This window comes from Mizuhopecten yessoensis, unplaced genomic scaffold (assembly GCF_002113885.1).
Source record: "Mizuhopecten yessoensis strain PY_sf001 unplaced genomic scaffold, ASM211388v2 scaffold9157, whole genome shotgun sequence".
Taxonomy (NCBI): Eukaryota; Metazoa; Mollusca; class Bivalvia; order Pectinida; family Pectinidae; genus Mizuhopecten; species Mizuhopecten yessoensis.
The window spans coordinates 1471633-1494357 of NW_018407907.1; the positions used below are offsets into that span (position 1 = coordinate 1471633).

At 39.5% G+C, this 22725-nt stretch overlaps 1 protein-coding gene across 1 annotated transcript in view; it reads left to right on the plus strand.

Moving 5' to 3' along the window:
* The window catches only part of LOC110457470 (KDEL motif-containing protein 1-like), a 45317-nt gene that overhangs the window by 14010 nt on the left and 8582 nt on the right, over window positions 1–22725 (plus strand). The window contains exons 2-5 of the mRNA XM_021508767.1: window positions 8403–8608; window positions 14876–15087; window positions 16155–16232; window positions 19539–19711. Of these exons, the coding sequence (XP_021364442.1) occupies window positions 8403–8608; window positions 14876–15087; window positions 16155–16232; window positions 19539–19711 (669 nt within the window). The remainder of the gene's footprint in view (window positions 1–8402; window positions 8609–14875; window positions 15088–16154; window positions 16233–19538; window positions 19712–22725) is intronic.

Consider the following 22725-nt stretch of genomic DNA (forward strand, 5'->3'; position numbering starts at 1 on the left):
AGCCCTCCACCACTGGGCCACAGGTTTGTTATGGTGTCTGACATTTTGCTACCACTAGCCCTCCACCACTGGGCCACAGGTTTGTTATGGTGTCTGACATTTTGCTACCACTAGCCCTCCACCACTGGGCCACAGGTTTGTTATGGTGTCTGACATTTTGCTACCACTAGCCCTCCACCACTGGGCCACAGGTTTGTTATGGTGTCTGACATTTTGCTACCACTAGCCCTCCACCACTGGGCCACAGGTTTGTTATGGTGTCTGACATTTTGCTACCACTAGCCCTCCACCACTGGGCCACAGGTTTGTTATGGTGTCTGACATTTTGCTACCACTAGCCCTCCACCACTGGGCCACAGGTTTGTTATGGTGTCTGACATTTTGCTACCACTAGCCCACAACCACTGGGCCACAGGTTTTTTATTGTGTCTGACATTTTGCTACCACTAGCCTGCCACCGCTGGGCCACAGGTTTTTTATGGTGTGTGACATTTTGCTACCACTAGCCCTCCACCACTGGGCCACAGTTTTTTTTTATGGTGTCTGACATTTTTGCTATCGCTAGCCCTCCACCACTGGGCCACAGGTTTGTTATGGTGTCTGACATTTTGCTATCACTAGCCCTCCACTGCTGGACCACAGGTTCGGTATGGTGTGTGACATTTTGCTACCACTAGCCCTCCACCGCTGGGCCACAGATTTGTTTATGGTGTCTGATATTTTGCTACCACTAGCCCTCCACCACTGGGCCACAGTTTTTTTCTATGGTGTCTGACATTTTGCTATCACTAGCCCTCCACTGCTGGACCACAGGTTCGTTATGGTGTGTGACATTTTGCTACCACTAGCCCTCGACTGCAGGGCCACAGGTTCGTTATGGTGTCTGACATTTTGCTACCACTAGCCCTCCACCACTGGGCCACAGGTTTGTTATGGTGTCTGACATTTTGCTACCACTAGCCCTCCACCACTGGGCCACAGATTGTTTTATGGTGTCTGATATTTTGCTACCACTAGCCCTCCACCTCTGGGCCACGGGTTTGTTATGGTGTCTGACATTTTGCTACCACTAGCCCTCAACCACTGGGCCACAGATTGTTTTATGGTGCCTGACATTTTGCTACCACTAGCCCTGACCCGCTGGGCCACAGTTTGTTTATTGTGTCTGACATTTTGCTACCACTAGCCCTCAACCACTGGGCCACAGATTGTTTTATGGTGCCTGACATTTTGCTACCACTAGCCCTGACCCGCTGGGCCACAGTTTGTTTATTGTGTCTGACATTTTGCTACCACTAGACCTCCACCACTGGGCCACAGGTTTGGTATGGTGTCTGACATTTTGCTACCACTGGCCCTCCACCACTGGGCCACAGGTTTTTTTTATGGTGTCTGACATTTTTGCTATCGCTAGCCCTCCACCACTGGGCCACAGGGTTGCTATGGTGTCTGACATTTTGCTACCACTGGCCCTCCACCACTGGGCCACAGGTTTTTTTTATGGTGTCTGACATTTTTGCTATCGCTAGCCCCCCACCACTGGGCCACAGGTTTGTTACGGTGTCTGACATTTTGCTACCACTAGACCTCCACCACTGGGCCACAGGTTTGTTATGGTGTCTGACATTTTGCTACCACTAGATATATAGCCCTCCACCACTGGGACGCGGATTCGAGATCTACATGAGGCAGTTACATCCATAAATGAGCATAGCTGTTAATAGGACCTAAAACACAAACGAACCAAAGTCAGTGTTTAAGGTCACAAAGATCAAAAACATACATGCATATGTTTCTTAATGATACGGTTATTTTAAGTAATATTTTGGGGATTATACTTATGCCTATAGTGGTCCTTTGATGTCATTGGTCAAATGTCAAGGTCAAAAAGGTGAGATTTAATATTGTTTCAAGGATCCTTGTTCAACTGCTTTATGGTTTTTCATATATATACTGTAACCTCCCTTTAACCCTTTCATCCCTAAGTAACTTTAGTAGACTCTCCCATGCTTTAATCTGGTAAAGTCCATTATATTGTCTACAGTGGTGAAAGTGTTAATTTCATATTTGATATTGCTGTAGCACAATTGTGCCTGGAAACTTCCGTTGATTAGGTAGCTCAGTCAGATGGAGTGAGAGAACAACAATCTCGAATCCAGGGTTCGAAACCCGGTCTAGCCTCGTTATTTTTTTACGCTCACATTTCTATTTGGTACAAGTCCCGAAACATATGTTTTTTTATCAGAAATGATTTATCAAAGTTATTGTCATGCCGAAAAAAGCAGATTCCAATGTGTAGCTACAGTTTTTCACAGTGGGATAGGGATCCGGGGTTCGAAACCCCAGTCTAGCCTTGCTAATTTTTTACACTTACCACCCTATTGCTGCATATGTTTTGCTTATTTCATTATCATTTATCAAAAGGTATGGTTTTTCTTATCAGAAATTATTTATCAAAGCTTTATATAGTCATGCCGGAAAAACCAGATTCCAATGCATCCACTGTAGTTACAGTTTTTCGCAGTGGTACAGGGATTCTTAACTGCAAACATTTTGTACCAACATTTAATGAAGCAGTATACACAGTATTGTTGGAGATTATCAAAAGTGTCAACAACGAAAGTTAAAGTTAACACCGTAAATTTGGAGTTTAAATTCTACATCCAGAATGTAGAACTTGACCTCCAAGACACTGAGGAATGTTTCTTTCCAGTAAAACATCTGATCGTTACAAAATTGCATGATGTTATAAAGACATTAGTCTCCAGATAACATAAGCTAATGGTATTTGTGGTTTATATATTTACGTGACTTTTGGTTGGTGCCAAGATCATTGTCTTGTATTCTGCCTCTAGACGTACATCGTTTAACTCATTCATTCCTGAAGACGCATTATTTGAACTCTTCCAATTCAAAGCTACGCCCTTATGTGTAAAGCTGATGTATATTTGTGATACAACTAACTTTTTCAGAATCCTGTTATCTCATCTACCTAATTACATGTACATGTATCTACCAGGAAACTGTAAAAAGGAAAAATAAACAAGCAATTTTGATACGAATGATATCAGTTTCCTTAGATTTCCGATAAACTTTTCATTGATGATAATAATTGCTAAATAATGATATATATCTCACAGATCTGACAGATTTATTATTTTAGATTTTCCTTCACAAGGACTTGTTTATTTAGTATCTACTATATATAATATATAGATTCAATCAATCAAAACAGATTTAGATAGCATATATCTTTAAATGTAAAAGGGCTGTGATTTTTCATACGTATTACCTATACACCTGAAATGTTGTTTGTGCCACCTGTACTGTTTGTACCACCTGTACATGTATTCCTTTATACAGAAGTGTTGACATTATCTCTGTGAGAGTGCAACTCCGTTTTTAAATGCCTTCGAGAAAGCATTAAGTATAACCACACCCAAGTATATCGGGTGTGAAATCAGTGTAATACTTACCCACTCTTCCGTTTATGGACTCTGTAGAAATGTAAATCTCTTCAATAGAAAAATCAGCGTGAAACGTCCATACTGGAGAAATAAAAACATATTTTTTTAAATATTTTAATAATATCATAATAATGTCTGTTAAGAGTTAACATAATTTCGTATGGCATCAGTCAATCATATTTCAAAAATGCTTAATGCATACTTCGAATGAATATTCAATACTTTTGTATATATCATTTTTAACATTATTAATTTTGTATTCTTTTGTAAACTCTACTGAAATTGATTAACCTATTCCAATTGTGTTAACTAATTATGTTGTGCACTATAATTTTGCCTTACCATCTATTTGATTTTGCATTTATTATCTTATCATTGTAACTACATTATTCTGTTTGTAAAATCTCCTTAGAGGAGAAATAAAGAGAATAACAATAAATACCAGGCGGTCACATTTCACCCCTGGGTGTTTTAGTGGCACAGTGGATAGCGCACTCGCCTTTAACCAATATGGCAGAGGTTTGATCCCCCAATGCAATCAGACGTTAAAAGGTATGGTTAATTAGTTACCTGCCCAACCACATGGGTTTTTCTCCAGGTAATCTGGTTTCCTTCCGCATAAAGACCCCCTTCAAACCAACATTTAGGTCAACCAGATTGATTAATATTAGTTATGTAACTTGATTCATAATTATTGTAAGCTAAGGAAAGTTTATATTTTAAATTCTGTAACTATTTCTATATAAGAAAGCCCAGAATTGTGTTATCTGTACATAATACAGTAGCGATATGTCTATAAGGACAATGTATCTATAGCCGTTGAGGTTACCTGTGTATAAAGACCACCTGTCTATAAAGTTCACCTGCATATAAAGGTCACCTGTCTATAAAGGTAACATTTAAATGAAAATCACATGTCTATAATGGTAACATTTAAATGAAAATCACCTGTCTATAAAGGTCACTTGTCAATAAAGACCACCTGTCTATAATTTTACACTTTTCCATTAAAACCACCTGCATATAAAGGTTACCTGCCTATAAAGACCACCTGTCTACTAAATCACCTGTCTATAATGGTTAATTGTATATAAAGAACACCATTTTTCCATAAAAATCACCCGTTATAAAAGTCACTTGTCTTTTAAAGACTACCTGTTCATAATGGTCACCTGTCTATACCTAGTATCTACAGAAGAACCCATTTGTTTTCTATTTAAAAACATTCTGTTACGGTAACATAAGACCTCTTGTCTGTGTATTTGCTATCAGAATCAAATACCCAAATAAATATTTTTTTGTTTTAAACCTACAGTAATTTGTCAAGTTCTTTGAACAGAGGGAGGCAATCTTGTCTTGTCAAAATGGTGCATCTTTAAATTTAAACTTGAAAAAAATCCCTGGAAAATCTCTATATTATGCTTATTTAATAGCAAATGCCAATTTTGAAATGGGGTTCTACATAAATGAAAAACAGAACAAATTTTGTTTCTGTAATGTACAAACCTTCCTGTAAAACCTGACTATATATATATTAAGACCATGTTTTCCCCTGTCCCTCTGTGGTTTTTATAGGCAGGGTTTAATGTGCCCAGATGGTGGATGTTTCTGTTTTCCCTAATATATTCATCAACAGGCTCGGCTTTGTGTATATTTCTTAAATGTTTATATATGTGTCTGTGTCGACAGCCCTAGGTAAATATCAAAAGCATTAATAATATAAAAGTCTCCCAAGGCTTACACCATTAATGTTTTTGTAATAACAGTCATACCTGTGAACCTTTGAAAGTGTTTGTGGGGGAGAACAGTAAACAGTGATCGACCGCTATTGAACGACTTAACCATTAGCATTAAACATGAAAGATAATATAAGCTGTTCTTTTCAATGAGTTGATTGAATATGAGCAGTAAGCAAGATTTATTAGGAAATCTCACGATTATTTAAAGGGAGACTCGGGCAAGCGTGCACTGTTACTTTTAAGGATCCCTGTGCCACAAACTGTAGCTACATATTTTTCTTGGATGACTAAAGCTTTTATAAACCATCTCTGAAAAAAAAAATACCTATATAATACTACATGTATAAGTAAATAATACTAATAAAACTTTATAATGAATGTTAGCGTTCTGAATGAAAAACACAATGCAGTTCGAACAGGATTTGAATCCGCGAGGGCTTCTGATCAGTACCGGTATACTGTTGCTGCAACCAAAATGAGCTACCTGACAGTGGTTGTAGGTATACCCTCAAAGTCTAGCAAGCTTCAGGTATATCTAAAACAAAATTGAGGGAAGATTGTTATATATGTACGAAAAGCCGCAGCTGAATTCCTGAATGTTTTGCCAGCAGCGGGACAGGGATCCTTAATTAAAGTGTAGGATGTAGTTAAGGATCCCTGTCCCGCTGATACAGTAACCTCCCCTTAACTTATAGGACTTCCCACCCTTCATAATACACATGTTTTTCTTGTCGTATTTTCGTGTGGTCATTTCCATATTGCGTATCGGGCATATTATTACTGTAGTGTAAATTATAGTAACTCCGGGTAAACAAAAAAGTACATGTGCGTGACGATGATATGTCAACACCCGATAACTTGGAAATGTGTAATCACATGTACTTCAGAAATAAAGCTCATGATACAAAGACATTTATTAACTCATGGGAAGACACTGAAATAACATCAGACGACTTCAAGAAGGTTGTATATGAGGCACATGGAATGCAGACTGATGTGTTTTGATTACCGACCTCACCTGTACGTATCAAGTGCTAACAGTAGTTCACAAGCTCTTGGTCGCTACAACATTTGTTGTCGAGCGAGTTATGCTCTGTCAGATAAATTGTTTCACAAATGCAATTACAATAACTCTGTGAAAATAGTGGTAAAATATCAAGATCCCTATAAATTGTAGGTCCATGTGCGTCTACGTGATAACGACATACCATGCAATAGCCTATGGTTACCTATGTACCCGACATGTAAATACCGGGTACATCATGCGTAGGCGGGCTATGGAATGATGTTCGAAGTGTACATGATTCAGAGTAATTTTGTTCCATAAAAGAACAGTAAATTGACAACTAAATATAGTAATTCAATCCGTCGTTTTTGGTATAGTAAAGAAAATAAGTGTCATTGTAAAAATTCTATCCCTCTCCAAAAAGTTCTGATTTTTTTCAAGGTAGAAAACTCTCACCAGGATCAAAATTATTGTAAAATGTAAAATAAATTAATTATAAAGACTTTGTGTGCATTTCGTTCAATTTTTCACTCTTTTTGTATGAAACTATGTGTCCAGGTGTTTGCTTAGCTTGTATTTTGTAACTTTTATCCATACAATTTCAATAAAAAACGCATTTTGTAACATGTTGTAGATATTTTATGATAAATAAAATATTTGTAGGGTTGATTAGCAATGTTTCTTTTCATTATTTTATTGTTGTAATAGTTTTGAACAATGTCCCACACTCAAAAAATATGAAAGTGTTGAATTTGACAAAAATTGTATTTTTCAGTATTTTTTACAAAAAAATCTCCAGTTTATCGGAACGATTAGATTTTCATAAAATCACCTCCTCATAGTGATATAACCATTATGTGAAACTTTCATTGAACTCTGCTGGCTTAAATTGTGAAAGGGTGGAGCCTCCTTTATTTTGTTTGAGATATTATTCTAGCACAGTTGGGTAGGAGTCTGTAGGACTTCTGTTGACCTGAAGTAGCCCAGTCAGTTTGGGAGACAGCATATTACTCTGAGGTCTTGGGTTCAAATCTCAGGCTCATGCTGCTTAGGGTTTTTAAACACAGAACACTGTTGTTGATTATATTTTGTTTATTTTACCGGTATTATTTTTCATAAACCTCTAAGGAGGTTTGGTTTTCATTTCAGAAATTAGTTTAACAAAACTGTAGTCATGCTTTAAACAGTTTCCTAATGGTACAGGGATCCTTAAGTTTACTGTATCCATATACAGTTTATAACCCATTAGTCTGCTCTACAAGGGTGCATTTTATGTCATATGATACGATGATTATATAAAGGGCAATTAAAAGCCATGAGTACTTCGTTTTTAAAGAGAAGCTGTTAAATGTTCGTGTTATTTGATCTGTTAATCATCACATAATAAATATCAAGCTACACATAAAAGTTTCTATCGAAAAGTTTTGTATTTAAATCACTCGTAAAGGCAATGATTTAGAGTTATTTATGCAATACAGTTAACGTGTACAAGTAACCCCTCAGCCTCCTAGCTAATATTTAAATGAAAATCTCAGAGAAAAAAATATTTTGATTGTGCAGGTGAATATGATGTTCTGTTTAATATTCTTCAGGAAATGCCTGATGAATTAATTTGTTCTAATGTACATGTGCACATGTATAACTGAAACTAGATATACGATTGGTACTGAATTGTATTTTAGTTTTGAATGATGCTGTAATTCCTCCAATAATGATATATTTATTAAAAAGAGTGAAAAATGTATGTGCGGGTTAATAAGTGGGGTGGAGATATTGGCATAGGCATTCAAGATAACCTCCCCCCCCCCCAAAAAAAAGAGTTTAAAACAAAAAAGAACTCAATCAATATTTAATATTGTAATGATTTAAATATCTTAAAAGAATTATATTTTTCAAAAAAGAACTTTTTAACAATGGTCATAGGTGAATTCCAATTTAAAAGTGTCTGCACATTAAAACCCTGGTTATACTGCCATCATTTGGTCAGAGAAGTTAAACTTGGCATTATAAAGGGGTTTGGCAATAAATGGAGGGAAATGTTTAAATGAATTCCTAAGAAATCGAGAAAAAGGGAACTTGAAATATGTTGGCATTAAAAGAGGTGGCAAATGAAATGATAGGAAATTTATTGAGGGTTTACTGTAAGTTGTATTTTGAGATATTTACTGTATACCTGTGATTTTGTTTCAGTGTAACAAAGTCCATCGGAGACAAGGCGTTTGAGTTGACGATCAGCGGTAGTAATGGAGATCGGGTGCGGGTCTGGGCCCAGGTGTTGGATGCCTTCGATGGCACCTATATCGGTCGCTTTAGACTCGTCAACTCCTACAATGGTTTAACCATTAATATCAAATACAATGGTCAGCATGTAGCAGATTCACCGTATCAACTTAAAGGTAATGTCTAAAAAAACCACCTGTTTATATACTGTAAAAGCATAATATTTCGTTGGGGATTTTATTTCGTTTATGAAACCACACAATATAATCCCAACGAAATTTTAAGCGAAATATGAACTAAACGATAATATGAAATAAACAATTAATTTAACTACAAATCCATGCTGTATTTACATTTCATGAGTCATGAGTCATGATAAACAGTGTAATTATCGTCACAGGCACAGAGGTAAATTCTTATAACAATAGCGTGTCAATCAAGCGTTATATTTGTAACGCAGTTACATCGCTCTTTGTATGTAAATTATAGAGCATGACGGATTTGACCGATATCCATCGAGTGAGTTGATCTCGCCGGGTCTGATCTGTACCTCGCAAGTCATGCAGTGAAATCAACTTCTAATGCAATAGAGAAACTATTGACTATTGCTTAAATTATTAAAAACACACGTCTTCCTTCTGGAGTAATATTTTCATTGAACTCGGCGTGATTTTCTCACATGATGTGTCAAGGTAACCATGAATATTTATGAAATGCATGCTCGTTATCTTATCAGAATTTGTGTTATAAAATGTCGGTAGACCTAATTATTTCCATTTTAGATAGCTATTAACTACCACACATGTATGTTTAGACTTATACTTTTAGACTTTTAAATTATATGATCATCGAGCGATGGTCGATCTATTGTTTTCCACTGACTGGGGTGAAGCGAGGTATGAAAAATTTACCTGGAGTGGACAGGTGGTCACCTGAGGCGATGTACAGTTTATAGCTCAGGACCTATTTTGTGTCATGACGCCTGTCAATTTTAACTTCTTACGAACCAAAAAAATGAAGTTTTAAAATAATGATTCCACAAAATACAATCCCAACGAATTTGTCCCAAAACAAAAACAACGAAATTTAACCCCAATGAAATTACATACTTTTACAGTAGGTAAAGGATGTGTTGCCATAGAAACCATATGTCTTTCAAAGTAAAAAACATATCTGTACAGTATAAAGGTAAGAACTTACCTGTCTAAAGACAACCTGAACTGTCTAACTCATTCACCCCTACATATCTAAACTGGACTTGCCCAGTCTTTGATTGGATAAGGTTCAAATGCGACTTCAGGGGTGAATTGGTTAAGGGTAGAATAACCTACCTTAAATACCAACTCTCTATGCATGTATGGGTAAGGAATCCAGCTTTATTGACAACCTGTCTATAGATACAATTCTATTTCAAAATACGTTACCACAGTCATTATAATGCATATTCCAACCTTACTTGGCTCTTTACATACGTAAATAAAGAATTCCCCCCTATGGGGAACCCCTGGAAAACCCACCAATCATACGGCAGTATTCACGCACGTGATCAGACTCGAAGCCATGCTTCCCACTTCATAATTCCTTCAGCCTTCCGTGTTTACGGACGTGTTTTGGTTTCTTACTACAGGGTTCCAACTGCTACTGGCGTTGTTTGTACCGATATATTGTATCTTTTATACTATATTACTTTATTTTGTTTTAATTTAGCGTGTTGCTTTATTTTGCGCTGTTTTGCGACCAGGCTCCAGCCACATGTTCGCGTTTGACGGTTTGTTTACTTTGAGATGGAGACTCCTCCTTCTCAATGGCGCTGTCCTGGGGGTCATTTATTCGAGGCTTCCGACCCCTACCTTACTGTCCTAGCTGTCGGTCTTGCTCTCTGGAGCAGCCCTGTGACATTTGCCGTGCCTGGCAGCCGACTCCTGCCGGTGGTTCTCCCCGACCGGGAGGGGTAGGGGTGGGGCGAGGGCTAAGGCTAGACCTAAGCCCTCGGAGAACACCAGCGTAATTTCTACCTCTATTGAGTCTTCCCTGGGGTTCGTTTCGGCGGGTTCGGCCCGTGACAGTGCCGTTGTNCCCTTCCATTTTGTCGGTCGAAGTGGGTGAAGGTTTGGGCTCTGTCCCGGTCACCACGGTGACTAGGGGACAGGGGGGTGCCTTCTCTCCCAATTTGTGATGGGAGGGCAGGTGGCCCAAAATTCCCTTGGGAACGTTAAACAGGCCAACCATGTTGTGTCCGCAGACGCTTCTGTTGGTAGCCTCCTGCCTGTCCGCTCCACTTCTGAGGAGACCAGCCCCCGGCAGTTTTGTCTGCTCCCTGGGTTTCCTGCATCCCTGATGTAGCCCCTGGCATGGTGACAGCGTCTAGCACGCCGTTTATCACTGTGCAGCGTTTGCTGCCTGGTCCGGTGGTAAGTGATGCCTAGGCCTCGCTAGCCTCGGCTGGACTTTATGGTGGTATGAGCACTGGTGTAAAAACCTATGCTCCAAGCTCTATCCCTTGTGCCTCCTTCCCTGGTTTTCCTATGGTAGATGCCAGTGCGGCTGCGTTTGGTTTTGCCGGTGCACGCTGCTCCCTGGTGGGGCTTGTTTTACTGGCCCTACAGGTTTTGGCCCTGCTGTAGGTCAGTCTGGGTGGAGTTGGTCAGGTCAGCCAGATGTGGCTTATGGCGGCGGGTGTGTAGGTGGCCCTTGGTTCCCTACCCCGCCCCCCCAAACCAGTCCTGCCTCCGGTTTCGGGCATCAGGTTGGTGGCTTTATCCCACCTATTTGCAGGGTGGCAATGGAGCTCATTGAGGTCAACAGGCTCCTTTTTTGTGCTCCGCCCCAACCACCTATGGGCAGTCTTGGGGTTTCTTCCAGCAGGGGGCTTTTCGGGCCGCTCCCCCTCCACCCCAGGGTGGTATGGGGTTCCAGCCTTGATATGTCCCCCCCCGCTGATATGTCCCCCCCCCGCCTTCTTGCCTGCGGCGATGGGTCCCCCCCTCCATCCGCCACCGAGCCGTTCGCGTAAGCTTCTGCTGCCGGTTCTGTCAGGCAGAGACCGCGTGATGCTAGGGCTGCTGGTCGTGCTGCGTTGGCTCCAGCTCCTATTTTGTAGTTTGAGTCTACCAGTAACTTCTGCTGTCCTGTGTCAACTCCTACCTTACAGCAGGTCCCAGACAACAGACAACTCCACTGTGGTGGCTTATCAGCAGCGCCAGGGGGGCACCCATTCCCCGGCTCTGTGTGCTTTTTCCACCTAGGTCCTGTTGCTGTGTCAGGTGATCAGTCTCGATCTCACGGTGAGGCACCTTCCAGGTCGTCTGAATGTTCTGGCCGACACTCTGTCTCGGTCTCAGAGCCCGGTTCTGACCGAATGGACCCTCAAGCGTTCAGTGTTCCGGTCTCTTTGCCTAGTTTGGGACAGACCCCATGTGGGTCTGTTCGCCACTGCCCTGAACTTTCGACTCCCTACGTTTGTGTCTCCGGTTCCAGATCCTATGGCAATGGCGGTGGATGCTCTATCCCAGGACTGGTCGGGAATGTACGCCTATGCATTTTTCTACCTTCAATCTGGTGGGCAGGGTGTTGGAGAGGATTCTTCTACACCCTTGTACTGTGTTGCACCGCTCTGGCCTCGACAACCTTGGTTTCCTCTGTTACTTCGTGCAGCATCCTACCCCTGTGGGATCTGCTGTCTCAACCGAGGTCCCAGCAGTTCTACTTTGGACCAGAATGGCTCCACCTTCACGGTTGGATGCTATCTCGGGAAGGCTCACTCAGACGTGCTTTTCTCGAGAAGTTGCAACTCGCATCGCAGGATCACTTAGACCTTTGTCCTCCGCCGTCTACCAATCTCAATGGTCCGCCTTCGGTGATTGGTGTGTCGGACAGTGGATTGATCCAGTCTCTGCCTCTGATCCCATTGAAGCCGACTTTCTTTTGTCTCTGTTCCAGGACAAAGGTCTGTCTCCGGGAACTATTGCAGGCTATCGTTCAGCCATTGCTAGTGTGCTGGCTTTCTATGGTAGCAAGTCTGTGTGCTCGGATGCTTCATTGTCTGCTCTCATTAGGGGCTTCTACATTGAGAAGCCTCGTTCACGGCAATTGGTCCCTAGGTGGAATTTAGCACTTGTGCTAGATGCCTTGTTGAGGGCGCCATTCGAGCCCGTTCAGTCGACGGATCGGAAGTTTCTTACTTTCAAGACTGTGTTCTTGATAGCCTTTGCTTCCAGTCGCCGCAGAAGCGAGATTCATGCTTTCAGCAGATCTCCTTCTTGCCTTCGTTTTTCGGCTGGCCATTCTTCGGTCTTAGTGACCACTGATCCCTCCTGTTTAGCTAAGAACCAGGTTCCCGGTTTCACCCCAGGGCTTGTGGTTATCCCTTCTTTGGCTTCAACTCTGTTTGGGGATTGTCCTGATTGCCTGCTCTGCCCAGTTCGGGCCTTGCGTTACTACTTGGCCAGAACGGGGGGGGGGCGGGACACTTGTCTCGGCTGTTCCAGTCTCTCCAGCCCGGTCGCTCCGATATCTCTGCGGCGACCATCTTGCGCTGGATTGTTCAGACTATTCGTGCTGCGTATGAGTCTGCAGGGGATCAGTCCTTGCGGATGTCAGGAGTTAGGGCTCATGAGGTTTGCACTTTAGCTACTTTGTGGGCCTTATTTAATGGTTCTTCTTACGCTGAGGTCATGACAGCTGCTGTTTGGAGGGGTCATTCTACGTTCTATCTCCGATCTTTGTCGGGACAGTCTGACGGGTTGTATTCTTTGGGCCCTCTTGTGGCTGCCCAATCTGTTGCCTGTCCTCCCTCTTCTTTTGCATAACCCTCACCTCATTATGTCTTCTCCGCGTGATCCGGAACGCTGGTCGTAATCAGGCTCTGTGTCACAAAAGAAAAGGTATTTTTCCTCCGGGGGTATGGGTCCTATTGTTGGAACCTTTCATCGCTCCACGGAGACACCACTGCGGTCAGTCGAATTCGCATTATAATGACTGTGGTAACGTATTTTGAAATAGAATTGAGGTTTCTCTTGAGAAACCAATTTCTATTATAAATACTTACCACAGTCCTTAGGTGAGTTCCTCCCAGCCTCCCCTTGTCTCCTTGGCTCTCACTTTTTTGGGCTTTTTGGGGTTTTGGAATTATGAAGTGGGAAGCATGGCTTCGAGTCTGATCACGTGCGTGAATACTGCCGTCTGATTGATGGGTTTTCCAGGGGTTCCCCATGGGTGGGGGGCGTGAATTCTTTATTTACGTATGTAAAGAGCCAAGTAAGGTTGGAATATGCATTATAATGACTGTGGTAATGTATTTTGAAATAGAATTGTATCTATAGACAGGTTGTCAATAAAGCTGGATTCCTTACCTATACATGCATAGAGAGTTGGTATTTAAGGTAGGTTATTCTACCCTTAACCCATTCACCCCTGAAGTCGCATTTGAACCTTATCCAATCAAAGACTGGGCAAGTCCAGTTTAGATATGACTGTGGTAAGTATTTATAATAGAAACCTCAAATTTACTATATTTACTATCATCAATGTACTATGTTTCCTATATATCGTAATGACCTGTTTGTTCAGGGGGGTTTTCTGCTCTCTCGCAGGGTGTTTTTTATGCACAGCTTTGACAAATTTAAAGATCAGAGTTTGAACTGGGGTCTTAACAAAGTCTATGTACACACAGGAGCGAGTGATTTCTCGGAATCTCCACTTACGGGATTTGCTTACTGCTCCACTGTTGTTTGATGATATAAAAAATCTTTAATTTGATGTTAAAAGTTATTTGTATCACTTCTTTGTATATATTCCTCAAAATTACTTTGAGGACATAATTATGTTACATTACTAGAATTTATTGACAGGCAATCGGTTTAAAATCATAATCGATAATCGGTTTGTAATCGGATGTAGTCAACCGATCAATGATTGATTGCATAATCGGTTTATAATTTTATGGGACTGAACACCCAAATAAAGTGAGAGCACTAAAATTACATCAATAGACAGGGTTATTCACTATACATAAAGTTTCGTTCTTTAAAAATTAATGGTTATCAAGCAACATCTTTGATTTTTTTCAATCACATAGTACAAATCATAAAAATGTACGACTTTCAAAGCATACTTTACATGGAAGACATTTAAGACTTTGATTTCAATGATGAACCGATTATATCGATTATGGAATTTGTAATCGATAATCAGAGATTCTAATCGATCATTAGTCCATATCACTACTACAGATGTATTTCCTTTAAAAAAGAATTCCACACTATAAATCCTGTGAAATGATTTTGATAAATATTGATATATGGACTATGTATAAATGGTTATAATAAAAGTACACAGATATGTTACGAAATAATCCTAAAAATATTAAGGGAGATAACTCTAACACAGATCTCCAGTAAAACGTACAAGCGAGCTTGTTACCATAAACATCTATATATTGACAGGTATGGTATACCACGAAGACTGCTACTGTCCAGTGGCCAGTTTGGACAAGTGGTTGAAGGTCATGGGGTGCAGAAAGTCCTATACTCAGATAAAGGAAGATTTTGTCCCCTTTCCTAAAATCACTCCAGAGAAAGTAGCAAAGCAGGCCATTTCAAGGTTCAGCCAAGCCGGAATGCACAGTCTCAGTCACTACAGGATCATAGACAATAAGGTTACCTCCCTTTGTTATTTAGTCATATCCTTTTGTCCTTGCACAATGATACTACCATTCATTATGAAGCACTTAATGATGGACTGTTTTGATTTTCAACATACTTATGGCAAGTGCGATCAGGTTGATAGTATTTGTGACTTGTTTTAACCTAGTGCGATCCGGTTGATAGTATTTGTGACTTGTTTTAACCTAGATATATGTAATTCGTTATGAAAAATGGTTTCTTCTATAAAAGATCAATTATTGTTATAAGTCAGGTTCTGGGTTTGAATTTGGGTCTAACCTGTTGCATTATTATATTCTGTTACCAGTGGGCATGTATATAATATGTCGTTTACAGCCAATATTTGTTACATGTAGATTTTAAATTGAATAAAGCATGTCTTCATTTATAATGTAATTCAAATGTAATTTGTTCTCGAGATTTTCCATTACCTTTGAAAAAAGAATTTTTAATTTGAATTAAACTTTTAGTCTGTGCAAAAAGTTAAATTTTGACTTTTTTTTATTCTGGCAATTCAATTTTGAATATTTTCTCATGAATCTCATGAAAGGACATTTACCAAAAGTACAAATGTATGAACCTGTGTGTGTGTAAAATATCATGAAATAGCTTAATTATATTAAAGAAAGTAAAATAGCAATTTGTTTTATAAAGCTAATAACTTTATTTTTGAGAAATCAGGAGGCAGGACTTTGTCAGTCACTGGTGATCAGATAGTAGTGTTTAGGAATATTGTATTCAACCTAATAATCACACTTATATGGGCAAATGCACTCATTAAGTTTCATGCAGTATTAATTGTTCTACATAACATGAAATGTTCGTTGTGTACAAACATTCGTGGTTTTCGTGGCTGATATTGAACCACCAAATTAAATACAACGAATTTGAACGATATACGTGTCTACTGTTTGTTAATACAGGATAACCACGAAAGTTTGTACCACAAAACGATCTCAATGGCTTCAAAGCACGAAGGAAAGTATCCACGAACATTTCGTGTTATACAGTATCAGCAATTATTTATACATACCGCTATTAAAACTTCTAATGTCAACAGATCTACAGGAAGACTTACGGACAACATGTAGGATTCAAGATGTTCAGCGATGCCATTATACGTTCTATTACAAGGAAGGTATGTTTGCAATGGCTGTGTGTCAGGTTTTGTTCCTTTTGTTAAAGGTATCTTTTCAGAAGTGAATCATTCAACAAGAATTTTTTTTCCGCAAAATCAAGTTATCAATTGTAGAATCAGATGTACTAGAGGGGAACATTATACATTTATTGCCGTTACTGTTGGGATGCCCTCGAGAAACATGATTAACCTCGGAGAAACAAAGAACTGTGTTTCCCTACAGCAAAGGCAGTACAAATTTTATTATGCTGAACAAACAAAAACAATAACACAATAGTAGAAACGGTCAGGTTGATGTGCCGTTGTTGTCGTCCACTTTGTCATTCGGAACCAGGTTGTAATGGCTCTTGCAGATTTTTCTAGAGAGGCTCCGAATAAGGGAAATATGATTGGGGAACTTGAGTGTGTGAGGGTGACATGTTTTATTGCCTCGTCATGTGACCAGTATCATCCATCAGACAAGGTGTTATGAAAATGTGATATGACTAGGTTTACAATCTGTCCCGTACTTCAGCCAGTCCATGTTTCACTTTGTCAGGGGTATATCTCTACATCAGCCAGCCAGTCCATGTTTCACTTTGTCAGGGGTATATCTCTACAATAGCCAGTCCAGGTTTCACTTTGTCAGGGGTATATCTCTACAATAGCCAGTCCAGGTTTCACTTTGTCAGGGGTATATCTCTACAGCAGCCAGTCCTTGTTTCACTTTGTCAGGGGTATATCTCTCCATCAGCCAGTCCATGTTTCACTTTGTCAGGGGTGTATCTCTACAATAGCCAGTCCATGTTTCACTTTGTCAGGTGTATATCTCTACATCAGCCAGTCCTTGTTTCCCTTTGTCAGGGGTATATCTCTACATCAGCCAGCCAGTCCATGTTTCACTTTGTCAGGGGTATATCGCTACAATAGCCAGTCCATGTTTCACTTTGTCAGGGGTATACCTCTATATCAGCCAGTCCTTGTTTCACTTTGTCAGGGGTATATCTCTACATCAGCCAGCCAGTCCATGTTTCACTTTGTCAGGGGTATACCTCTATATCAGCCAGTCCTTGTTTCACTTTGTCAGGGGTATATCTCTACAATAGCCAGTCCAGGTTTCACTTTGTCAGGGGTATATCTCTACAGCAGCCAGTCCTTGTTTCACTTTGTCAGGGGTATATCTCTACAATAGCCAGTCCAGGTTTCACTTTGTCAGGGGTATATCTCTACAATAGCCAGCCCATGTTTCACTTTGTCAGGGGTATATCTCTATATCAGCCAGTCCTTGTTTCACTTTGTCAGGGGTATATCTCTCCATCAGCCAGTCCATGTTTCACTTTGTCAGGGGTATATCTCTACAATAGCCAGTCCATGTTTCACTTTGTCAGGGGTATATCTCTACATCAGCCAGTCCTTGTTTCACTTTGTCAGGGATATATCCCTACATCAGCCAGTCCATGTTTCACTTTGGCAGGGGGGTATCTCTACATCAGCCAGTCCATGTTTCCCTTTGTCGGGGGTATATCTCTACATCAGCCAGTCCATGTTTCACTTTGGCAGGGGTGTATCTCTACATCAGCCAGTCCATGTTTCACTTTGTCAGGGGTATATCTCGTACACTTCCTCACCTACATGTACAATTAACAAGTGTTGCATAAGGGTATTAGGGGTTGGTGGAGTGTCTGGTACTCAAATTTGGTTCTGTACCCCACTGTATTAGAGTTAGGACACTTGGTTACCAATGAATCAAGGATAAACGTGACACCATACTTTTATCGACATACAATTAAAGAGCAAACGTAGACCTATTATAAAGCCAATTGATACCACACATGTCCATCCGAGGTCTTGAAATAGCATATGTTTATAGTGTGAATGTGCTCATCCTCTTATTTTCACAATTAACTTGTTCACCCCTAGAGACACATTTGAACTCTTCTGATTCAAAGGTTGGAATAGTTCATTATGAAATTATGAATGGGTTAATTCTTTTGTGCTAAGTTCATTTGAAGAGCTATAATATGTGGCATTAATATTGCTTCCTATTTATTTTTTTGAAAGAAAGAATTGATTAATGATACAATGGTTAACTTAGTTGGAGGGTAACAGATGTTTTATTATAACTTAAATACAGACAGCTGTCTGACCGAGGGCTCAATACTTCCATCAATATAGCATTATTTTATCATATCTAGTCCACAATACTTCACCAGTGTCTTTAATAAAAATAAAACTTTTGGATTTCTCTCCCCCTTTCAGTGAATGAAGAGTTGTACAGGTTTTAAGGAAGCCCGTAAAATAAGGCTTACACTTGAAAAGCCCTGAAATTGACGAAAAGGCTCTAAAAAGCCCCTGAATTGAACAAAAATGCCTTGAAAGTAGCTTTAATTGTGACAAAATGATAATTAAACCATGATTGTAGATTAATTTTGGTTGTTTTGTGTTGCTATCCTTTATAGAAATAAATTCAGAATTGTCAGGTGAATGAAATATTTGTTTGGAGTAAATATTCTGTACGCTGACAAGTGTTAGACTTTAGTGTTGTTTAGTGTTTAGTGTTGTTTAGTGTTTGTAAGATGACTCCCAACATTTTCCAAATGATGTGAGATTTAAGGCTTTATTTTACTACAAAGGACTCAAAAAGGCCCTAGAAAAGTCTTGAATTTCATGGTGAAAATTCCTGAATGAACCCTGTAAATAAATAATGTAGACAAAAAATTGTGTTAAGGCTACCTGGCACATTTTACCTGTAATCGATGATGTAATTATCTCCCTTGTTTAACAGCTTTTAATGGGAGAAGGTGGGTGAAAAGTAAGGAAAAAGGATGGTTTTATATAAAATTAGACGGTGCTGGCGGTATGTTCAACCTCAGTTCTAGTCCACTACGATTTAACCGGAATGGCTTTAAACAGAAAGCTTGTTACTGTTGAAATATCCTAAACTTGAATATGTCATGATCACTTTGTATTTTGATCGTGACACATACATGCAGTGAGGACAGAAAGATAAAAATAGCATCTCATATATGACTTCACATAATAATAATATGATGTGAAACAATCGTTGTTGTATTTTTTAATATTTAAGACATGTTTTCATAATGTATAGTTAGTCTTTGTCTCTTGTATGTCTTGAAAAAAGAGGGTCTGACTTTATTTTGTCAAAATTATTTAGTGTTCTAGTAAAACATGTATGTAGATATACAGGTGAGTATGAGATAGAGGTGTCTGACACTTTGATGTATGTCTCTTCCACACACTTAAAGTTTTTGGCCATTCTTTGACTTTAATCACAAAAAAAAATCTTGACAAGTTTGTGTTATGCAGGTGCATCTACCCGATATGGAGTTCTTTGTGAACCTTGGAGATTGGCCGCTGGAGAAGAAGGCAGTCAGTGACTCGCCCATCCCTCTTTTGTCCTGGTGTGGATCCTCAGACTCCCGCGACATAGTCCTACCCACCTATGACATCACTGAGGCCACTTTGGAAATGATGTCAAGGTCAGTTTGATCGCAGGTTTATCATAACCATTCTATGTTTATGATGGAAACGCCAGGGTTATTTTATGTTACAGAAGAATATAGGGTATGGTCAAAATAGATTTTGACAATTAACTTGAAGAGGCAAGAAATAAAGTTTACAATTTCATCACATCATTGTACATGTTAACAATACAAAATGTTCTGCTCAGTCATAGCTTGACAAAGGGAACAAAAAAACTGCAACACGTTGAATAATACATTATGTATAATGTCTTGTTGCTCATTGAAGTCCCACACCCACCTGTATTTATGGGCCAAGATGGCATTCACGCCATTTCTTTCACATCAGTAAACAGCATAGAAATAAAATGTTTATTAAAAAACTTTTACCGATCCAGAAAACTAAAAATGGTTCAGACGATAGCCGAATGTATGTCACTGGGTTTCTATTGTGTCACGGACCATAAATGAAAACATAAAGTGAATGTCTGTGTAAAAAAAATAGAATCATGAAACCAATGGGATGATTGCTGGTATAGGAAATCTTCCACACAAAACAGGCTATCTATCTGGTATACCTCTTATCAAAGAAATTAACAATGTGGGTTTTTATTATCTGGTCTCATTTTGGAGAACATAGATCTAATGAGATTAAAAAAAAAATAAAAAAAATCTTCATATAAATTGCATATTTACATAGTTTGTCATAGCTATCTTGGGAATTGAGGGCTTTAAGGTAAAGGAGTCAAATTGGCTGTTTTGCTTTAAAAGTCATCTCCCCAAATATGGGGCAGATTACAATAAAAGATTAGGGATAATATGCTCATAGGGCTATCAAAAGGGATTAAAATTGAGCGATTTAAGACCGATGGACCACTTGTTCTAGAAAAATTGTGTTTACTGGGATACAACCACTTTAGCCATGAAAATCAAGATATATTAGTGATATAGTAAAACAGCATATTTTTTTTTTTCAAAAATATAATTATATACAGTAAATAATCGCTGACATGTAAGAAAATCAATGTTGTTTTATATTAACATGTTTGGCTACCCTGGTGTGCATTCTTTGTTCAATATATATATGTTTCGGCTTTGTTGTGGTTACCAGTTTGATTAGAGTGTAGTCTAGACGGAATGGACAACGACTTGATTATCGAATAACAGATTGTTTTCATCACGATAGCATAATGAATGTTTTATGATGCAGTAGCCCATTCGCACAGAAACGTGAGGAACATAATTATCAAATTACCCTGGGAGTTCTTTTATCCTCAACATATCATTTTGCAATTATACCTCCATCAAGTTTTAACTGACCAAATCAATAAAAGTAATGTTAGGTTGATTTCTAAACTCTCTTTTGAGAAAGTACAGGATCCAGTTTTTAGCTCACCTGGTCCGAAGGACCAAGGCTTGTGAGCTTATGCCATACTGTGGCGTCCGTCCATCGTCCGTCCGTCCATCAACAATTTCTTTAAACGACTTCCTTCTCCTTAACCACTGATTGGAATTTAACTAAATTTGACTGGAGGCATCCCTAGGTGGTGAGGATTCAAAACTGTACACATAGTTTGGCTGACCCCCGCAGGAGCTGAGGGTCAGGGCCAAAAGGGGGCAATTTGGCTATATTGCTTTAAGCGACTTCTTCTCTGGAACTAAGTGATGGAAACCATATTTGACTGGAAGCATCCCTAGGTGTTGGGGATTCAAAATTATACAAATGGTTGGGCTGACCCCCCAGGTGCTGAGTGGCGGGGCCAAATAGTGGCTATATTGCTACAAACGACTTCTCCTCTAAAACTATGCACTGGATATCAATTATATTTGATCAAAAGCATTCATGGGAGGCAGGGATTCAAAATTGTACAAATAGTGGGGCTGACCCCCTGGGCTAAGGGATGGGGCCAAAAACAGTTTATAACTTGGAAAAGCTTGGCAAAAAGAGGCGAATGCAGTTATGATATTAGAATTGATCCTGGTGTCTGGTCACAACCCTAGGGACCTAGTTTCTGAGTCAAAGCTTAGAAACAGTTGAGATCCCAAACCCATAACCATACATTAAATTGCTGGGCATGAAAAATCTAATACAGATTTGCCATGATTGCTTAGACATCCAGGTGAGCGATACAGGCCCTCTGGGCCTCTTGCTAAGCTTGACTGGCTGATATATCAAGTCATATGTGTGATCTGGTGGCGCAGTGGATACCGCACTCACCTTTCACCAAGGCCGGAGTTTGATTCCCCGATTGGATGTGACCACATGGGTACTTTGGTTTCCTCTCACATTAATTAAGACCCCTTGCGCGCTAACAACGGGGCCAACAGGAGTGATTGATATCCGGGAAACATCCTGTTTCATTATTGTTGTAAAATAAATAAAGTTTAATCAAGACATATGTTCAACCTTAATATTTTTCAAAAAATTATACATAATCATATTTTAGTGGTTTTGTGTATAATTATATTATCCCCTAACATGCATATTTTGTGTTTTGCATGATTTTAGTAATTACATAAATATCATTGATTTATATATCATGAAGCTGTTGATACTTTATACATTTGATTGAAGGTTTGATTCATACTCGGAACAATTAATGAACATATTTTCTCAGTATTTAACGATAGTAATATGATATTTGATTTAGGATAACCATTTCTCCCACACCTGACAGATTTATCTCCCGTTTTGCCGGTGCTAGATTTATCTGTCTCCGCCCTAGGGTTGAGACGGGGGGATTCCCCTATTCATAACAATGGCATGACGTCACTTCAACAATACAATGACGTCACGTCAACAATCCATCAACAAATTGCCTGTATGTGTTTTGGGTCCATGTTTACCTTTATTTCACATTAAAATACTGTTAGATATGGGAGAAAAATAATCAATCGCTACTGGTTGTGTACGATAGAGAAATCTCAACCCTCGGACTAAGATTTTTTGTCCAGAAATCGGCAAGCCTCGTTCTGGACAAAAAATCTTAGTCCTCGGCTTGAGATTTCTCTATCTTACACAACCAGTAGCG